Source organism: Anabas testudineus, chromosome 19, assembly GCF_900324465.2.
Source record: "Anabas testudineus chromosome 19, fAnaTes1.2, whole genome shotgun sequence".
Taxonomy (NCBI): domain Eukaryota; kingdom Metazoa; phylum Chordata; class Actinopteri; order Anabantiformes; family Anabantidae; genus Anabas; species Anabas testudineus.
Window position 1 is genome coordinate 9,536,269 of NC_046628.1, and position 19,316 is coordinate 9,555,584.

The window sequence follows — 19,316 nt, forward strand, 5'->3', positions numbered from 1 at the left end:
TATGCAGGAAGTGGTGCAGCATGAGCAAACAAGCGCAGGTAAATATCAAAAGCAGGTAAAAAGTAATAATAATTGGAGAGCGAGCAGAAGCAGGGACAGTTTAGGAACAACATCCAGGAGAATCACGAGTGACTAATGAGTAAAAGCAGCAGCCGATGATCCACCAGGCTGGAGATGGAGGCAAAGCTGGACAAAAAAAAAGTTACTTACTGCAGCAAAACATTTGAATAAATGAAATATAAACATGTTCTATTTTAAAATATGTTTAAACATTATAATTATTAACATTAGTATTAGTGTTGTTGGAACCCCATCACTAGGAAACAGTTTTATTCAAGATTTTAAAAGCTTTTTTGGATCCATGTGTTTATGTTCGAACAGAGGATTGAAATGATTCAGGAATAATTAAATAATAAAACGTGAGTTTACTGAATTGTAGTAATTTGAACATTTTTCTGACACAGATGAAGACTTGAACATGTACAGCCCTCCAGTGGATTTGTCGTTTAAAAATATCATCAATGTCTCAGGTAGCGTCATATTCCTCTTACTCTGAGCTTCTTAATTTTACAGTGGATGACCATTTGTAGGGGGCATTTACATTTTTACATTACATTTACACATTTATTTAGTTTTTACTTAATTAACATGTGACTTAAGTAGTGTGTTCGTCCTTGACACGTCTGTCAGTTGCAAGATTTACGTGTCGGGCACTGGGATGAAAGTGTTGACAAATACCTTGTATACGTGCTGTGTTGTCCATGTACGCAACACAGTTCTGTTCTTGTAATGAACAAAAATAGACTAACTACAGTGTTAAAGCAATTGCTCATAAATTCACTGCGTGCACTAAAAGCTCAAGCAGACTCCTCTTTGCTCCACAGCATGGACGCTAATCAACATGTACCGATTGTGCCGTTCTGCCTGAATAAACTGATTTCTGCTTTTTACAAATAATAACATACAAACATTAAGTAAAGTTACTCACTGCAGTTGCTTTTTTTGTGGGAGTTTCAGAATCGCTGTCAGTGGTACCCCGGGCTGGCTTGCGACCTTTAAAAACAAACTCAGAAGGGAAACACCTTAGCCGCTCATTGCGCCTCAATAACAACTACATCACTGAACTCGATGGGCTCCAGTTCATGCTCAGCCACTTCCTGGCTCAACCATCGAACCTCGGCTGGCTGGACCTGTCCTTCAACAAGATCAAACTCGTAGAGCCGGTGAGAGTTCTTCTCTCACGGCTTATTTGCCTCATCAGTTTCAGTCTTTGATAGTATTTTCAATTCTTCTATAACATCTAATATCTTTGCTTGCTTGTATTGTTTATTGATTTACAGTTTTAACTATAGCATCCTAACTGGGCATTAACACGTGCATCTGTGTTGTAGGTTCTGTGTGAGCTGCGTGGACTGCGTGTGCTGTACTTTCACGCCAATAGCATCTGGAACCTGTCGGAGGTCGACAAGCTGGGGGAGCTGCCGCATCTTCACACCATCACACTACATGGAAATGGCATAGAACAGCACAAAGGTTACAGGTGGAGACTATATTATACTGCATTTCACCCAGAATCTACTCCCACGCGCATGTATTCTGCTTGGTTGTTACATGTTTGGCTGATTGTGATCAACACAAAGTCTCTTGTAATGCAGTCATAGACTTAAAGAACTTGTACAAACCTGCAGCTATACTGTGTGTGTGTGTGTGTGTGTGTGTGTGTGTTTGTGTGTGTTTTCATGCAGTTTGTAAAAGCAAGCAGGTGGATAACGTTTTAATAGGTGCTTAAATGGAGATCAAGCTCACATTAAGATTCATATCCTGTTCCTCTCTGCATAACAACAATAGATACACACTCATAGAGAAAGAAGGTCACCCTCGATTGCTTAGATTTCCCATGCATTGAGGTTTTTGATTTAATATTCATCTCATTTGAGATCATTTACATGAAACAGAAGGAAAGTACAGACAAGGTCTACTTTGCATACACTGAAAAAATATCCATATTCAACATTCACCATGGGTTCATTACATGGTAGAGCACAAAATGTCATGGAGAGCCTGGATTCAGAGCTGATATAGTGTGTGTACGTGCGTGTGTTTAGGAAACATGTCATTTTCGCCCTGCCTCATTTGAAGACGATGGACTTCAGCGGCGTGACACGCGAGGAGCGGGCCTTGGCGAATGTTTGGCATCAGTGCATGAAGCGCAGGAAAGACACAAAGGAAAATCTCCAGTGAACGTTACCAGTTAGTCAGGTCATTGATTTGAATAACTGACCCTTAACCCCACTGTGAAACCAACTCTGAAAATAAATGTTCTCTTTGCCCGACAGCTAATTCTCATCTGTAGTTTGAATCATCTTGAATTCCTTCATTAAATGGTGCCAGTAAAACTCGCTGAAATGTGATTACTGGATACCCTTTGTGACATTTTTGGAGGCTGCCAGTTAAGTCTGCTCTCACCTCTGGCTGACTGGCTACTTCCCTTGGACTTAGTGGGAATAAATTACAGTATAAAAGGCCATTGACTGAACAACACAGTGTTGTAATAACTTTGATAAGAACTTTGATGCGCAAATAGAAACGGGAGACGGTGCGTTGTTCAAATTGTGGTAAGATATGAGAATAACTGCCTGTTTTACTGTTTTTGTGTACTTTTTCTTATTGAAAAAGTACCATTTCTTGTTTTGCCTGTGTGTAGACTTGCACGCAAGATTAATTCACAGATGCATGTACGCATGCAAACAACACACATACAAATGTGTTCAGTTTACAGTTTGCATTGTAAACAGCTTTGGGTCTCGGCTATAGCTGTCTAGTCTTGTTAGTGAAGAAATGTGGACCATAAATCAGCATTGAGGCAGATTAAACTGGCTGTCCTCCAGGCTCTGTTTGGTGCAGAATCATGTATCAGTGTTTCCTCCTGCAAAAATCTTTAGTCAGTTTGATGGAAATGGCCCTGAATCAGCTTTTATACCATGTGACACAAAGGCTAACCACTGAAATGAAATGGTTAGAAACAGAATACAGATGTTGTTATGCTGAATGCCAGAGCTGATAATTGTGTAAAGTTCTGTAAAGTAATTCTGCACGACAGTGTTTACACCTCCGTTTCCTTAGAAGCTTGTGTTAACATGGTTATTGAGGGGAAAAAAAGAAAAAAAAATATTAAGACCGTGTGTTTTGAGCTGAGAAGCCAATACCAGTGAATATCTAGCACCTGCCGTCAGCAGCGTGACCTGCTTTAAAACAGGCATGCAATATAGATTTTGACTGCTACTGTACATGTGCAACATCCCTTTCACGGTTCATATTGAACAATGTCTTTTTGGTTCTTTTAAGTTTAGAGGGAAATGTAATTAACAGACACACACACAGCTTTGAATCGGCTGTCTAAAGAACCTGTGTTTCTGTTGATTTCACAATGTCTTTTTAGTCTGTTTCGCAGTTCGCCTGAGGGCTAACGTCTACATATTGAAGGGGCCAACTTAGGAGTTTGCTTAATTAGGAATATGTTATCTTTTGTTCAAGCAAGGACACAACAAACTTTATGAAGTATTCATGTAGCCCTGCACTATACTGTACAGGCTGAAGTTTCCCACAGGTCAATGCAGTCTTTGTTCACATTTTACCAGTTCTCCCCGGGGCTAAAGTCCACATTTCTACTGTTTTTTTTTTTTTTCCAGAAAGGACGGGAGGCATCTCTCGCCTGTAAGGTTTTCTTGCTTAAGATTGTGCCGTGTTTTGTTTTATCAGGGTTAGAGGCCAAGTTGACCAGTTATCAAGTGAAGTGTAGTGTTTTTTTAGTGAAAAACACACAAAATCACTGTTGAGTATCAGCAGGATTTTCTGTGGTCTCTGCTTGTTCATTCAGCCACTGAAGAACCTCTTCTATTTCTTTGCCTATGTTCTTGTATATAATGCATTATTGCTTGGCCTTACTCTACATGGGTGCAGATGAATAGGAATTTGAGGAATTTGTAGATGTGTGGAATTACAAGAGGAGTGCCATTTAGCACCAGGTGTTTATCTGAAACACTTAATAATTCAAGTGCTTTGTGAAATCAGCGCACATTTTTGTTTGATTTGGATCTTAATGCGACGAGGTGCAGCCAACGCCTCCCGTAACACACTCTCAGAGAACAGCACTGACAGGCACACAGAGAAACTCTCTACCAAAACTACAGATACACACTTGTAACCAGTCAGACAAGGTCGAAACCTGTGTATCACATGCCGACACCAGAGGGTACAGTACCTTGCGTGTATCTGTCAGACCGCCACTGGCTATGACCGTGGATGTATGCTTTAGACAAATATTAGTATCAGTATTTGTTGCGTTGGCGGAGTGATTTCCTGTGTCATGCTACAGCTTGACTCCCAAAAGTTGCATATTGTGGGTTTAGATTTACAATATATAGTACTATACAACCTAATTAAGCAAGACTGTGCTCTACAAATATGCAGGCAAATAATGTGGTTTAATGTTATCTTCAATTCATTATCATTTCAATTCAATCATGCAATTTATGTTTTGTTAAAATGAATTAATACATTTAAATTGTCACAATAAAACTAATCAGTGTGTAGCAGGATCAGATGAAAACTATCTGTGGTTCGATGAATTAAGGAACATCATGGCAGACAGGAGCTTAAATCTACCTTTATTCTTTATAATATAACAAGGGAATATGCTCATTTCTCATTGGCAGGCAGGTGGCGTGAAATTGTGTTAAGACACCTGAATTAGTTGAACCAGCGTCACGGTGATATAAATGGTGCGATCGCACAGGTTTTGGGGACTGGCTGGCTGATCAGCTGCACTGGAGTAAGGATAAACATATCATTAATGGGCGTAGAGGTGGAGATGCTGGCATCTGCCGCAGCCAATCGAGTCGCCTGTTTTCCTTTCGCTTCCAAAGAACAGAGTGCCATGAATGGTGAAAAGAAGAGCCCAGAACACGTTTCTGAGTGTGCCACACATGTACTGTATATTGTGAGAGATAATAAGTCTTCTTGACTTTTGTGTTTGTTAAGTATCAAAGTCAAAGCCATCATCCCTGAAAGCACACGGAAAAGAGCTGCACCTAGCACCGTGTGGCTTTGATGTGGTCTGAGCAGGCAGGCGACACGCGCAAATCCCAGTAATCCTCGACACTAAAACTGTACTGCACAGCTTGATCGTCACTGACACCCCCCCCAGCCCCCCTACCGAGCCTCTCCTCCCTCTAGGTGCAGATGTTTGCCTCTCCCTTCAGCAGATATGACATCACTACAGGACACTGGGTTTTGTAAGGGATTCTGCTTGTCAGGGCTGAAAGCTCAAGCGACGGCGCGCCAAGCAGTTAAATTTTCAGGTTTGGGAGAGAATTCAGCACGGGAGTCATAAAGGACGGAGTCCAGAGAGCCTTACTTTATGGGCCCAGATGTGTTGAATAAATCATTTTCCCCAGACCTAATTAAACACTTACTGCCTAGCCCTGTTAAGCTATTAACATCTGCTCCACCAAATGAGCTAGGAAGAGCTCCAGCACTGGATGAATTTAAGGGCAGCAGGCAGAATAAATATAGCGTTCTCTTTAATGTTGTTCCTCCATCCATTTCTGCTCCGTTTTTTTTTCTGTTTATCCTCCACTTTCTGTCTTTGCTAATTGTCTCAGTGTCTGCCGCTCCCCCTCTAAACATCTCTTTTTTGTTGTTGTTGTTGTGCTCTTTGCCGCTTTGTCATGAAACAGTCTGCAAATTATAAAAGCTGCATTGAACCTCATTTAAGTGTTTATTGCCGATTCTTCAAATTTGAAATGTAGCTATTTAGTGACTGAAATTAAGACAATGCACACACTCATTAGACGGTTCTGCAGAGGATTTAAAGAAATCACATTTAAAAACGTGTCTTTCAGTTCCACCGACAGTGAACACATGCAGTGCCCCTCAAAAGTACTAAAACTGTAATTTGTGTTTGCTCTACTCTGAGAAGATGAATATAAGACCAAAGTTCAGAATTTCTTCTACTATTTTCTTGATGAGACCAAGATTCACCTCTACCAAAGTGATGGAAAGGCTGAAGTGTGGAGGAGGAAAGGATGATTCATGAGTCAAACCATACAAACTCATCTGTGAAGCACAGTGCAGATAGTGTCATGGCTTGGGCTTGCATGGCTGCTTCTGGAAGTGGCTCGCTAATCCTTCTTGAGGATATAACTGGTAGCAGCAGAAGGAATTCTAAAGAGTACAGAAACATGTTGTCTGTCAATTTACAAAAAAAAAAAAAGTGTGTATGTGGGAGGAAAGTCATCAAACAGCAAGACGATGATCTAACATACAGTGACAACGTGACAAAGGACTTCAGCTGGGGGAATAACATGCATTTTACATGCTGAAGAGGACACTGGAGGTAGAACAGAGACCCAAAGGACAGGGCACGATGTAGGTTCAGTGTAATGAGGGAAAATGAAGAATCAAAGCTTGTGGTTACAAAAAATACACTGCAGTGTCTGCACTGCCAGAAGGGGGCGAAGACATTTGCACCACTGTGGATCAATAATATGAAATCCAGTGTATTTCCTTTAGATAAGTGATGTTATCTCAGACATGGTGCCACATGCTGCCCCATTATTTTTTAAATTCCATATTAACATGATCAGATATTCATTATGCCGTCTACTAATTGTGGTGACTCAGATGAGCATTAATAATCAGGAATGATGATTCTTTTCCCTCCGTCCTGTGTTTTGTTGGACAAAGACAAACCTCTGTTGTGCTCGTGGTTTATCGTGATTAGTTCAGGCCTACTGATCTTGGCTGCCATTCCTGAGCTCAATAGGATTTGGTGTAATCCCACAGAGGAGAGGAGAGCAGATGGACACACAGGTAAGATCACAGTGGTATAGGGGCTATAATTGGCCTGGCCTCTGCCTGCAAACCCCCCCCCCCCCCCTCGCTGGTAGTCATTTCAATCCATTGATTATGTAATCAGGTTTCAAAATTAGCGTAATTTCATAAAAGTTATGTCTGCCTGCATCAGTTTATCATTAATGGAGACATTTCATTTAGAGGTCCACTCAGTGTGCAGCAGACATAGTAAATACAGTTATCAGTGGCTGGAGATATAGATAGAGGTATAGTCACACTGGAGCATGTACTGTACTGGTCGATCTGCTCTTGCCATCGTAGTTCATCTTTGAACTCTGTATGTCTATGTATCGTAGTATATACCACAGTATATGTGGTTTTAGGGAGGACAATTGCTCACAGAATAAAAAACTCTTTTGCATATGCCTAGAAAATAATCTTGCTGCAAAACAAGTAGTGAACAGTTCAGCAGGCTGAGAAAAGCCATTATAATACAAAGATGGTGGGAGCTCCGGAGCAAGATTTCACAAAAGTTTCTCCACATAGTTCAGAGATTCATGAAGCCACACCGAAGATGTATACTCGACTTTTGCAGTTCAGTTTTGCTCCTCAAATCTACATATTCCAAGTAATTATTGTAAGAGGCGCTGCTTAAGCCAGCGTGATTTTGGCATCTCCGCCTGTGCCAAAAGATAGATTACAGCAGTAGAATTATTTGTAGGAACAATATATTTTATGTATGAGCTGCCATTTAGAAAGTTGGGAGACACAGATAAATGTAGTAATATACCACGTAGCCTGTCACGCTCTTGGGCAGCATGTGGTCCAGTTATTAGTAGCCTTATGTTTCCTCACAGCAATAATGTCCTGGGTGCCTGTGTGGAGTTCCTTTTGTGTGTAACAAAGATGTAGCTGAGCTGGAAGCTGTGTGAACTGTTTATTGCACAGGGGTGGAGGTGTTTATTTAGACCAGTCCCAGCTCATATTGTGCAAAGAGTCGGGGTACTACCTGGACAGGGTGCCAGTCAATCACAGGAAAAGTAAGAATTAGATCATGGAAAGGTTAGTTGTGCACAGTGCTGCACATGTTAGTGCTTGAATAGATGATATCAATTCACTGGACTACCAAGAGCATTTCAGGTGGGGCTGGAAGAGGTTGTGGGATGACCTCACTTGAAAAAAATACCTTCAGAGAGCTACAGAGGAGGAATAAGGGTTGCTACAGGCGCCGCTAATCCCAAATAAATAGGGCTGCTACAGCTCCAAAGAAGCATGACATCCAAGTGCTAATTGCACTGTCCGATTTAGTTAGTTACATTTTTTTTTTATGCACTTTAAGAATCAAACATCACCTCTACGCCTCATTTCAATAATGTTACTATGTAGTGCGCCTGTAGTAAATTCAGGACTAATGAGGTCATGTTTGGTGGAGTTCAGCTTTTCTCTTGTCACCCTGAAACGTGAGCGGATAGCGACGAGTTAAACATTTGATGAGACAGTCTGACGGTGCTCCTGTGCCTCCCTCTCCGCCACGGGGCGCAAAGAGCGGAGCGGAGCGGAGTCACCACCCAGTAATCCGTGCGCCTTTTTGCCGTGGACATAATGAGATTACCGGCGGGGTGCACCGATCACCGTCCCCGCTGCTGCTGCTCGCTGCTCTCGCGGTAAAAGCTCGGACACAACCTGCCTTTCTGACTCCGCATCGTGTGTCTCTCTCCCTCTCTTCCTTCCTCATGTTACTCAGTCTCTCCGACTCCCCCCCCCATCCCTCCCTCTCTTTGTCGTTCTGGTTGAGAAAGCAAGTGGGAAACTAGAGGAGATGGACTGTTACTGTGTGTCTCTCCTGCACAGCCCGTAGATACCTGTTAAGACCAACAGTGGAGACTGAAACTAAAAGAAGACTAGTGGAGATCAAGACTATTTTCACCGCATGAAGGTCACAACATTTCTTTTTGTGACTTGAACATAAACTCTTTTTTTTCATGTCGCCTTGAAGACGCGGACACCGGCATTTTTTGCTCCATCCCCACCCCCCAAAAAAGTAGGGGTCGGTTTAGAGTTGTGTGGATGTTATTTCCTGGATTTTCGCTTTGGGCTGTGTCTCACCGCGGCCCAGAGACGGCAACAGTGTGTGGAAAAGTACATTTGTATGTAAAACACATGGACTCAACGAGGATAACACGGTAAGTCGCGTAATGTGTGAGCCTTTGTTCCTTAATGACACATCTCTATTACGCGGTGGTGAGTTCACAGACATAAAAGCACCACACTTATCACATTATTTTTATTTATTTAGCCTCTCCTGCCTGTGCCACCTCTAGAATAGCAGGCTGCATATGTGCCACAGAGTTCATCTTCCTCTGCGGGGGTCTGTCTTCTGTTTCTGTGTGGAACTAAAACGCAGCTCCACCGACTAAAATAGGAAAAAAAAAGCAAGGATAAACAGGTGCTGGTGCTGAGACATGCTTTGAAACTCTGCTGTCTTCCAGGAGATATTTCATTGTGGACTGTGGGAGTTGGACTAGTTGGAGCTTCTTTTTTTCTTTTCACGTGTTTCAGGCAGGATTCGCTGTCCGCGGTGCTGAAACGGGCTGAGGAGGAGATTATTGCTGCTGGGTTAGTGAAGAGACGTCGACTTGAATTCATTCAAAGGACAACTCAGCACATTCATGTGCACTTCCTCTCACATCTTCTGTGCACTGTGATCTTCGTGTAAAAGGTCGATTATGCACCAGCTGGAGCTTTTTTTTATTTATGCAGCCATGCGCCTCTCTTGTCTGATCCCTGCGTTAATGTCGGCCCCCGACGTGGTTTTGAGTTCGTTTTCAACAAGTAGACAGAGGAAGGAAGCGCTTATGAGCTGCTGCACCATCCCGTCCAAAGCAGGTTACCTCACAGCAGCCTGGCTCTCGGATTATAAAGGCAGAGAGAGAGAAAGAGAGTCATCCGATTACCTTAAATGACGGCAAGCTGTCGCCTCCTCAAAACAGAGCAGATAGTAAAGGGGAGAAAGTCAAAGTTGACAAGAGGTGGAGGTGGGGAGGGGGGGGGGTCAAACGATGTGGCTGAGAGGATGAGGCATCCTGCTGTGGGTGTCAACGTACGAGCCTAGATGTGTAATGTAAGGTTTGGTCCTGTCATGTGTGACAAAGTGGGTTTTTACGCACAGGTCGGGCTGCTAAACATCAGTGATGACAAACGCATGAGTACGTACTGCTGCTGTGTCTGGGCGCTGTGGTGGACTGCATTTTAATGTCCTAGTGACTATACCCACTGGACTGTGTGTGTGTGTGTGTGTGTTGTGAGAGGGGTCAGACAGACAGAATGTGTTTTGTGAACCCGGGACCTCTCCACTCGTACTATGTCAAATCTTGTTAGACACGCTGGATGACAGAAGCGCCAGGACTTCAATTTAAATAACTGCTGCTTACTTCCAGCCTCCTGCATGGGAAATTGTCCATGAAGTGATGTTTTATTTGATTTATGGAAGAAATTAGCATTCACCATAGCACAATTTAGACAAAAAATGGTTTTACCTCATCTTGAAATCCATATTTGATGCTTTAGTAAATGAATATCTTTGCAGAATTGTCCCTTAGATCTTTGGCACTGTGTCTTCTATTGAGTCTTTCACTGATTAAAGGTTCCCTTGGTTCTCCAACTGTAGACATGACTTAACCTTCTCTAGATTTAACTATTTTGTTTCTGCTGTTTACCTAAAATATCAAACACGTAAAAACAAAACACGATATGTCCACGATACCCAAGCTATTACCAAATGCATTAAAATGCTAAAACTCATGAGTGTTGCCTTGTTTGAGCTAGAAAATCAATACATATTCAAAACATGGAAACATCTCAAGAGGGTTTCACATTTCAGCAAAATAGGTTTCAGCCATTAGACAAACGTTCATCCAGGTGAACACTGTGCAAATATCTGTTATTAGTTTACTAATATTGGCTGTGCTGTAGCCTGCATGTTCTTATTACAACAGCTGTGACCCCGCAGTGCTGTTGTTGCCTCTCTGGGACCAAACAGAGCCAAAGGCAGTGTTCACAGAGTAGCCTGGTTTCCACAGGGCTTAGCATAGCTGGTAAAGCCTTACTCACATTTCATTACAATCACCTGGAGCTGCCCCACTGACAATAGTGGAGCAACTGTGACATTGACCGCATATGCAGGCAGAAATACTCCCCCCCCCCCCTCTTGGCAGTTGTTTAAAATTAATATTTTAATCACAGGCACGCTCCGAAGTTGTAAGGAGAGCTTCACGGTGAGCTCGGAGGAGGGGTGAAGACGTCATCGTAGAAACAATCTGACCTTAAAAAACCTACGAGCGTTTCAATTATTTGACAGATTGAACCATAAAATTCAAATGAGATTCAGCCCTCGTTTTTATTTAGTCGCCCGTGCTTCATAACTAATAACAGCATTTTACCATCATTCATTAACATGCTTATTTATTGCGTTTTATTTTGGGTGTTTGCCACAAAACATTGATATGAAGCCAGTTTCTATTCCTCTCTCAACACAGACCAAGTGGGACTGTTGTCTTAGATAACTGACTCGTGTTTCTTTGGTCATAACTGTTCCAGATACAATGACCTAATGATTTGATGTTGCTCTAGTAGTTATAATATTTACAAGCAGATTGTTTTGGCTGATCTGTTTTATCATAATTAGCAACATCCAGTGAGACTCTAAAGGTCAAATCCAGTGGGCCTCCTCTTCTACAACCAGTTTTAATGTTACTGCCTCATCCCACTACACTTGCTGAAACATGAGAAACCTTCACCGTAACTTTATTTAAATTCTTTACTTCCCACCTGTGATATCTGTCCTCTCTGTATGTGGTCCGATCCCCCCGCTAGCCGGGCTGCCTATTAGAAAGATGTCATATTGAATTAGCCACACTCATGTGAGCAAGGCTAACTAGGCTATTCTTATTCCTGACAGATAGGAGGCTATGGCTGAGCTATCCACTTTCTGTCTCAGAGTGGAAGTAGACGGTGTAATCCTCACAGGTATTGATGAATTCTCTGTGCAGAACTAAAGGATATGTTCCCTATCATTCTCTCTGTTTTACATGTCTACATATTACTATTTACAACTGTAATTTGGTTCTTTTTAGGCTTAGACAATGGTGCTGTACCTGTGCTGTGAGGTTTATGTTTGACTTAATGCCCATAACAAGCTGTCATGGGCGTCTCATTGTGTTAGTCAGGCCTCAGTGAACAACTCAAGCTGCTGCATAACTAAAGACAGACTCTGTCTGTTCACAAACTTAGTTAAAGTTGTTCCTGCCAGATACAAGAACTTCTGGGGAAAACTACACTAAACTACGAGGAACTGCATATTTCATGCATTAAACCTGCAAATGTAATTACGTTTTTTGTAACAGGCATAATAAGTTTTCTATGTTAAGCCCATGCCGTAATCTTTCTCGAACCCCAAAGTGCTGTGAGGGTGTTTAACAACGCCAGGTGTTGCACTGCACCATCAGGTATTTTGTGCTGCTCGTCTTTTAATTACAGTACTTACTTAATTGTCGCTGTGTTAATAGAAAACATAATCCAGTTGCAATTACATTGTCTATAAAAAACACATTTATGATTGCAGCTTGGCTGTATAGGAGTGTAATTTGTAGGAGTAATTGTTGCACCCACACAATGGGCCGTGCAAGTCATGTGTGTACATTGTGGTTGTGATTATCAACGGTGAGTGTCATAATAGCGTTATGTAACCTGTGTAGAACATAAAAGTGAGACAGGATGAAGCAGTGCACTGTGCTGTTGCTTGGCACTTTCAAAATTAAGACTTCTTTTTGAATGTTCCAGCCTCCTCTATGATTCCTTTATTTCTTCAAAGCAGTAAAGACAGAGATGAATCGCTCTACGCCATCCGTGGTGCTGAAGAGCAAGCGCTCTTGCAAGATGCAAGTTTTTCCATTCGCACTGGGTGAAATCTTGAATGACTTCCACTAGTTTGTTCCAACTTCAGTCCGGGAGGAAGGGTGGGGTTGATCCTCATTGACATTTTGTTGGAGTTTGTTGATTGTGGTGCCAGGTGCTGTTTTGAATGCTTCTGTGTGAGAGATTGAGCTTACGTTCGACAATAATACTGAGTCAATTGTTCCTAACAAGATTATTTGCCTGCCGGCCAAAACACTGCCTAGAATCTGCATATCTGGCAACCCAGGCAGGACAAACAAAGAGGGAAATTAGCAAGAGCTGCCTAACTTCCTTTCTCTGTGACCAAATTTTTATTCTGTTTATTATTTATCAAGGGCATTACACGTTTAATTGAAATGTGCACAGCAACTAACCACTTAATATAATTCTAAAAGGGACATTTAGAACACATTATAACTGTAGCAAAGCAAAAATTAAAAAGTAAGCAAAGCAATTTATGTCTTATTATAATGCTTATAAAAGGAAACGTGAACTTTCCAGTTTGCGTATCACCGAGATTTCCATTCCTGCAGACCTGCTTTTTCTTAAACTGGAGCGAAAATTAGTTTTTAGTTGTTTGCGGCAGGGCCCTGTACAAACAGAAATTAACTAGCGTGCCTGAGTCCCAGGGTGAGATTAAATTAACTCAATTTTAATCCTGTGTGGTAAAAGTTCTGAGAACCCCCTGCCCCAGTTTAATACCCTAAGTAGCTTTCTATCTCATCATGGGCTCCTAAACCTCTTCAGTCCTGGACCCAAATAAGAAAGAATTAGCCAGTGAGTCTTACACATATTATAACATGTTTGTGTGCCATGTATATTCAGCATCTCCACTGCTGATGTTTGCTTACAATTTGAATTTCGGAGTTAATAATACATGGCCCACAACAGTTCCTACAAAGACAATCTCTGTAGTCTGGCTGCAAATGTGAAAGTGGAACATAACTGATGGGCAATGAGGTAACGAAGAAGCAGGCTTTCACCTATGTTGCAGCCACCGAAGGCAGCCTCCTGTTTTGCATCATTCTGCATCAAACACAGCTGCAGCAGTCGAAAAGAAAAAGGAAACTGAAAGGAGAGTAAAGCTTGGAATTAAATCTGCCTCAATGCCAGAAATGTGACTCTAATGGAAGCTAATGTCGCTGTGCGTGCTCTGTTTGTAAGCAAGCGGTGTGCTGACACATAAGCCGTCAAAATGAAACGGCCAGACTGAGTTCTGCCCCTGAGCCTCTAAAAATGTACTCATGCAGGTTTAAACCTGCAATAACCGACAAAAATGTCACATTGTCACCTTTTAAGTTGATGAATCACACTTACAAACAGTTGCTTTAGTATTTTATAAAGTCCACTATTAGTCTTTAAGCTCTGTTTTGGGTCTTTGTCATCTCTTGAGGGCAATATGTGGCTCTTTAACTGCTAAACAGCCATTGTGTTTTCACCAGCTAGCAACCACCTGTGTCTGTCTGATGAAGTTTAAGACCTTTTATTCACTGAAAGCTGAAAACAACACAACAAGCCAGGTAGTTAAACAAGACCACCAGAACAATTTTCCAGTTCTTCTCGATAATCCACCAAACATACAGTCTCATTTAGTAATTTTGATGACCCAAACCCGTGTCTGCAGGCATAAGCATAACTTCCTTTTATCATTAGGACAAGATACTGAAAATGCTTGTGTTGATCCAGCAGAGCAGCTGTTTTTATTGTTTTATCGGTTCACAGGCAGGAGACCCAATCAGAAAGACTAAATACTGGCACACAAAGATTAATTAGTTATTTATTCACGTAAAAGTTTCCCTCTCAGAGAATTTGGTGCATTCGGAGACTCGCAGGTGATTGTGGTAGGAAGTCAGCTTGTCTGATGTAAGACCCAAAGGAGATCTGAGGCTGCAGTGTAGCTAAACACACACACACAGCGGTCAGAAAAAAAATCTATATGTGGCAGAAAGGGTTATGTGAGAGTATTTATTTATGTTAGAGAGAATTTATTGTTGCTTTTTAGTTTAGTTTTATTTTGTTTTCTGTGTGTGTGTGTGTGTGTGAGTATTAGTGGCCACATGCTAAGCCACAGAAGGTTGCCAGTGTTAAGTCTTGCCTCTGGCTCAGTGTGTGTGTGTGTGTGTGTGGCGATGTATGTGTGTGAGTTTGTGCGTGAGAAGGAGGGAGATTACAGCGGCCACTGCCAACTTCAAAGTGTCTACTGGTGTTGTGCCAGGTCAGCATGTTTACGCAGGAGAATTGGTGTCGGGACTCACACACACACACACAGTCGCCCATGTTTGTATGCACACGTGTAGACACATTTTATCTCTGGTTCTGGCTCCTGAGCGCACACACACACACACACACACACACACACACACGTAACATGCATGCCGCCCAGAGTGGTCTTATCAGTGGTCCCAGTGAGTTAAGGCAGGCATTTAATCAGGGTCAACTCACAGCTCTTGGCATCTAACTGATTCCTCTATCTCTCACTCTCTCCCTCCTTCTCTCCACGTCTTTCAATCGCTCTCCCCTCACACCAAGCAGTCTACTTGGCTAAATATTGCTCAGCAACAAAATTTTGTTCCAGAAAAGTTCAAACTGGAACAGTGGAGGCTTAAAATAGTTTCACGCTCCCAGTTTTACTAACTTTCTCGGCGGCTTTTGGGAACATGCTGGACTTTATCAATACTATTTGTTACTGTGTAGAAGTAGGTGGAGTTTGATGAGACGACCGACATCACTCTCGTATCTGTGTCCATTGTATACGCTGTAATGCTACAGACAGGAGCTGTACATTTCTACAAAACGAAACGGCAAACACAAATGTGTTTTGTATGGAACGTAACAGCAACTGAATTACGTTTGTGACTGAGTTGACAATTAATATAAAAGTTTCTTTTCCAACTACAAGATTGTCTTGGTCAGGTTTTATATAAAATTATAAAATATTATCTCGGAAATTAGATGTAGTTGATGTTTCCTTCCCCTATATAAAATGTAATTTCATTAAAATATATGGTGTAATGTGTTTACATTTTAAAAATTATCTATTGTTCAAACATACTAGCATCGTAATCCACATATAAAACAACAAAATATTAATGCAGTTACTGATTTGTAACCAAAACTAGACATTCCTAAGCATCAGTAAGGCATATAAGAGCACGGACGGCTATTCTGAAATTTACCAGGGGATTGTATCAGCATTTGAAACAGCTCAGGTGGTAATAGTGTGGATGTTATGTGTGAATTGAGGTTGAGGATTTTCTTGGGTCAGTGAACAACCTTTAGGGGGAAAGATAAGGCTTAGAGCCCACTGATGAGACTTATCTTTGCCTTACAGGAAAAAAAGTGTTTAAGTCCACTTTAGATGTCAGGTATTGTAACTTGAATGTTCACATTTCTCCCCTAACAATGAGTTATTTCGCCAAATATAATGTGAAACTACTTCAAAATCAGCTGTGTAGTCTCTAGATTGTATTGTTTTAGCAGACCTGAACAACTATTTGATGGATGAGTTATGAATCAGATAAACTGAGATGAAAAATTAACATCAGCATGTTTGTCTTTGGACGTGTGTTAGCATGTTTACATTAGCATTTGGCTAAAAACAGTGCTGTGGATAAATATGGTAGACTTTCAGAAAAGCACCAGCCCATCTATTTACTCTTAGCCCTGTTATTTAATACTCTAACACACAGCAACCTACAGTAGATCCTTATGCACAAGTTTGACCTACGCTCTGGCCTGTCCCTGAACACCTCACGCCAGAGCTGCCGATGGCAGGCTGTCAACAAGACAAAATGTAACTTCCTTAACACACAACAGCTCCGTTTATGACAAGAAGAGAGGAAATATCCTATTTGTGTGGATATTACCTATCATTTTTAGGCATCAGGGAATTGCTATCAGTGTTGCAGGCGAGTTCTGGATGTTCTGGGAGAGGTGGCATATCTCCAAAAGCTACTGCTCAAGAAAAATACAAAGCAAATACTGCACATGATGTCCTGCATGGAAGCAGGGAAAAACAGTTTTGCACCACGTGCAATATTGTTGTGAAACACAAAAGCGTGTCTTCAATTGTTACAAACTCCTCTAAAACACACACGCAGACAATATAACAAAAAAAAAATCACTGTGACAAAAGGCTGTTGGATCCACATCTGCCAAGAAGGTGCCTAGATAAGTTAATTAGACTAAATAAGCATTGTGAGTGGTAATGTTAGTCTTTTTATCAGTTCCTCTTTTTTCTTTTCTCTTCTGTCATGTACTTTGTTGAACTGTTTTGTCTGTTTCCCCACCATGTAAAATCACTAATACCCCAAGAAAGAAAACTATAAGAGCAGCTGCAGTAATTTTCCCACTTCATCCATTATTCTTCCAGTATGTTTCGCTCCCTTTCCATTCTACGTTCTCCCTGCTGCCATGAAACTTTAACCACGCTGTCGGGTTTGAAGTGTTTTGAACTGTTGCTTTATTGCTGTTTCTTAGATTGGCCGTGAACTCGAAGAGCCAGATCTAAATCTAGTCTGTCTCTCAACGTGTTTTAGCTGTTTCACATTTGGAAGACATTAATTGAAGACGGGGCGTTTGTTGTTAATGTTCTGGGAGGCAGCGGTGTTCTCGCATTACTGTTGATGAGGTGATTGCTAGGAAACAAAATGTCCAAATGACTATATCTTGACTTTTAGATGTTAAAGTCTCTTTTACTTTTTTACTCATCATCTATCACATCATGATCAAACCAAAACAAACTCTACGAGAGCTGCCATCTCTGGTGGGTTTCAGCTGTGCTCACCAAATCACGAATTCAAGCTTTGTTCATTTATTTATTCATTCATTATTTTGTTTTTTTAAATAATTGCTGAAGTCTTTAAAGGGGAGCTTTGTGCGTTAGCCCTGTGCGTGCCGACAGGTGTCCTTTAAAAGATTGGATCAGGAGCTTTGTGGCCAAACTATGGTGACAACCTTTAAGTGGTGTTGGCAGTTGTGAGCTGCGTCCAAGCCCTGATGCCTGTTCTAGGGGGCAGTATGTCAGAGCTGCATAGTGGGGGAAAGAATTAGTTCAGTAGACTGACAGAAGTCAGACATTTTTAATTCTGACATTTGTATAAAGGAACTTCACCAAGATTTGAGAGAGCAGGTAGTAGTTAGCATTAACTCTAATCTAACTTCATGCAAGTGCAATGTTGCATTCCTGAGCTATTCCTGTAATTTAAATTAGACATTTAAAATACATTTCATGGAAAACCTCTGAACTCAGAAATGACAATGTGAACAGAGGGGTTTTTCTTTTGCCTCAAAACTCCAGCCCATCACTAGATGTTTTCTGTCAATGACAGATGTCATTCCACACGCATGTCCAGGAAGAAATGACTGACAGTAGTTTCCTTCCCTTAGATGTCAGTGTGAACACCCCTGCTGGTCTATTCAGCACACAGATGCACCACTTGCTGCATGTGTTTGAGTTTTCTACCAATTTTTAAAGCAGTGGAAAATATGGTGACAGGTCTGGAAATGTCTGTTTTTCTCTTCAAACCCGTCACTAAAAAAGTGTCCAGACAGAATCGTACACAGTGTTCACAGAGAAACCAGTTGCTTTGCCAACATATTGTCCAAAAATGAACCTCAGGTTATCATCCAATAGCAACACTAGAATGCATTTGCCCTGCCAGAGACTGCATAGTTGACCTTGCAAATATTGATCTCTTACAATTGAAAGCAAAAGTGAAGGTTAATTTATTGGTCAAAAAGAAAATTGACAGGCAGCAATACCTGCAACCAAGCTGTAGATGTTAGTTTAATCTTTGGTGGGCAGGGTGTTTTTGGAACACAACTCTTGGACCTAACACTCAGTGGGACAGCTATTGCACGCCCATGAGTGTGTCCCGCTCCGTAGAGTGACAGCTACAAGCTCACTCATTGTTAGCTGGAGATTTTCCAGACAAATTGAAATTGGAGCTGCCACTACATGAGGGGTGAAATCAACCGCTCGAAATGAGATGCGAGATTTATTACCGCCTATACGACTACTGTATGTGACCGTGAAATAATTGCAGGTGCACCGAGGTGAAGGCTGTCTTGACTGATCAACCATGGTCACCAGTGGCAGCACCATCTGTTAATGTTAACCACCGGGCATGCCTCATTATTCACTCCTTCACATATGGATGGTGACTTGTCAGTACACCCTCAACCAAGTGAGCGATCGTATATCTATGTACATGTACATAAATACATATACACACACACACACACACACACACACACACACAGACAGACTACATTGTGTCTTATATTGAATCACCAAAACAAGAAGCAGGACAAGAAGATCCACAAAAAAAAAAAAAAAAGATGTGAGATGGGGACAAAGGGACAAGATCTAAACAACATCCACCTTCATTAAAAAAAATGTTAACCAACAAAGGAGGATTTGTGATAGAGAAGAAGATTTCCAAAGACAAGCCAATTATGTTCTAAAAAAGATTCCACTCCTGGGATTACTCCAACAAGTGGCTTAG

The 19,316-nt window shown here is 41.5% G+C and overlaps 2 protein-coding genes across 2 annotated transcripts in view; both read left to right on the plus strand.

The window, feature by feature from the left end:
* Window positions 1-478: 478 nt before the first annotated feature.
* On the plus strand, window positions 479-2,241 carry LOC113156631 (leucine-rich repeat-containing protein 51-like). Its single transcript, XM_026351868.1, has 4 exons — window positions 479-530; window positions 1,018-1,223; window positions 1,392-1,540; window positions 2,106-2,241. The coding sequence occupies exons 1-4, from the start codon at window positions 479-481 to the stop codon at window positions 2,239-2,241; spliced, it is 543 nt and encodes a 180-aa protein (XP_026207653.1).
* The window catches only part of LOC113156348 (protocadherin-15-like), a 121,763-nt gene continuing 103,865 nt past the window's right edge, over window positions 1,419-19,316 (plus strand). The window contains exon 1 of the mRNA XM_026351433.1: window positions 1,419-1,540. The gene's annotated coding sequence lies outside the window, so the exon portion shown is untranslated. The remainder of the gene's footprint in view (window positions 1,541-19,316) is intronic.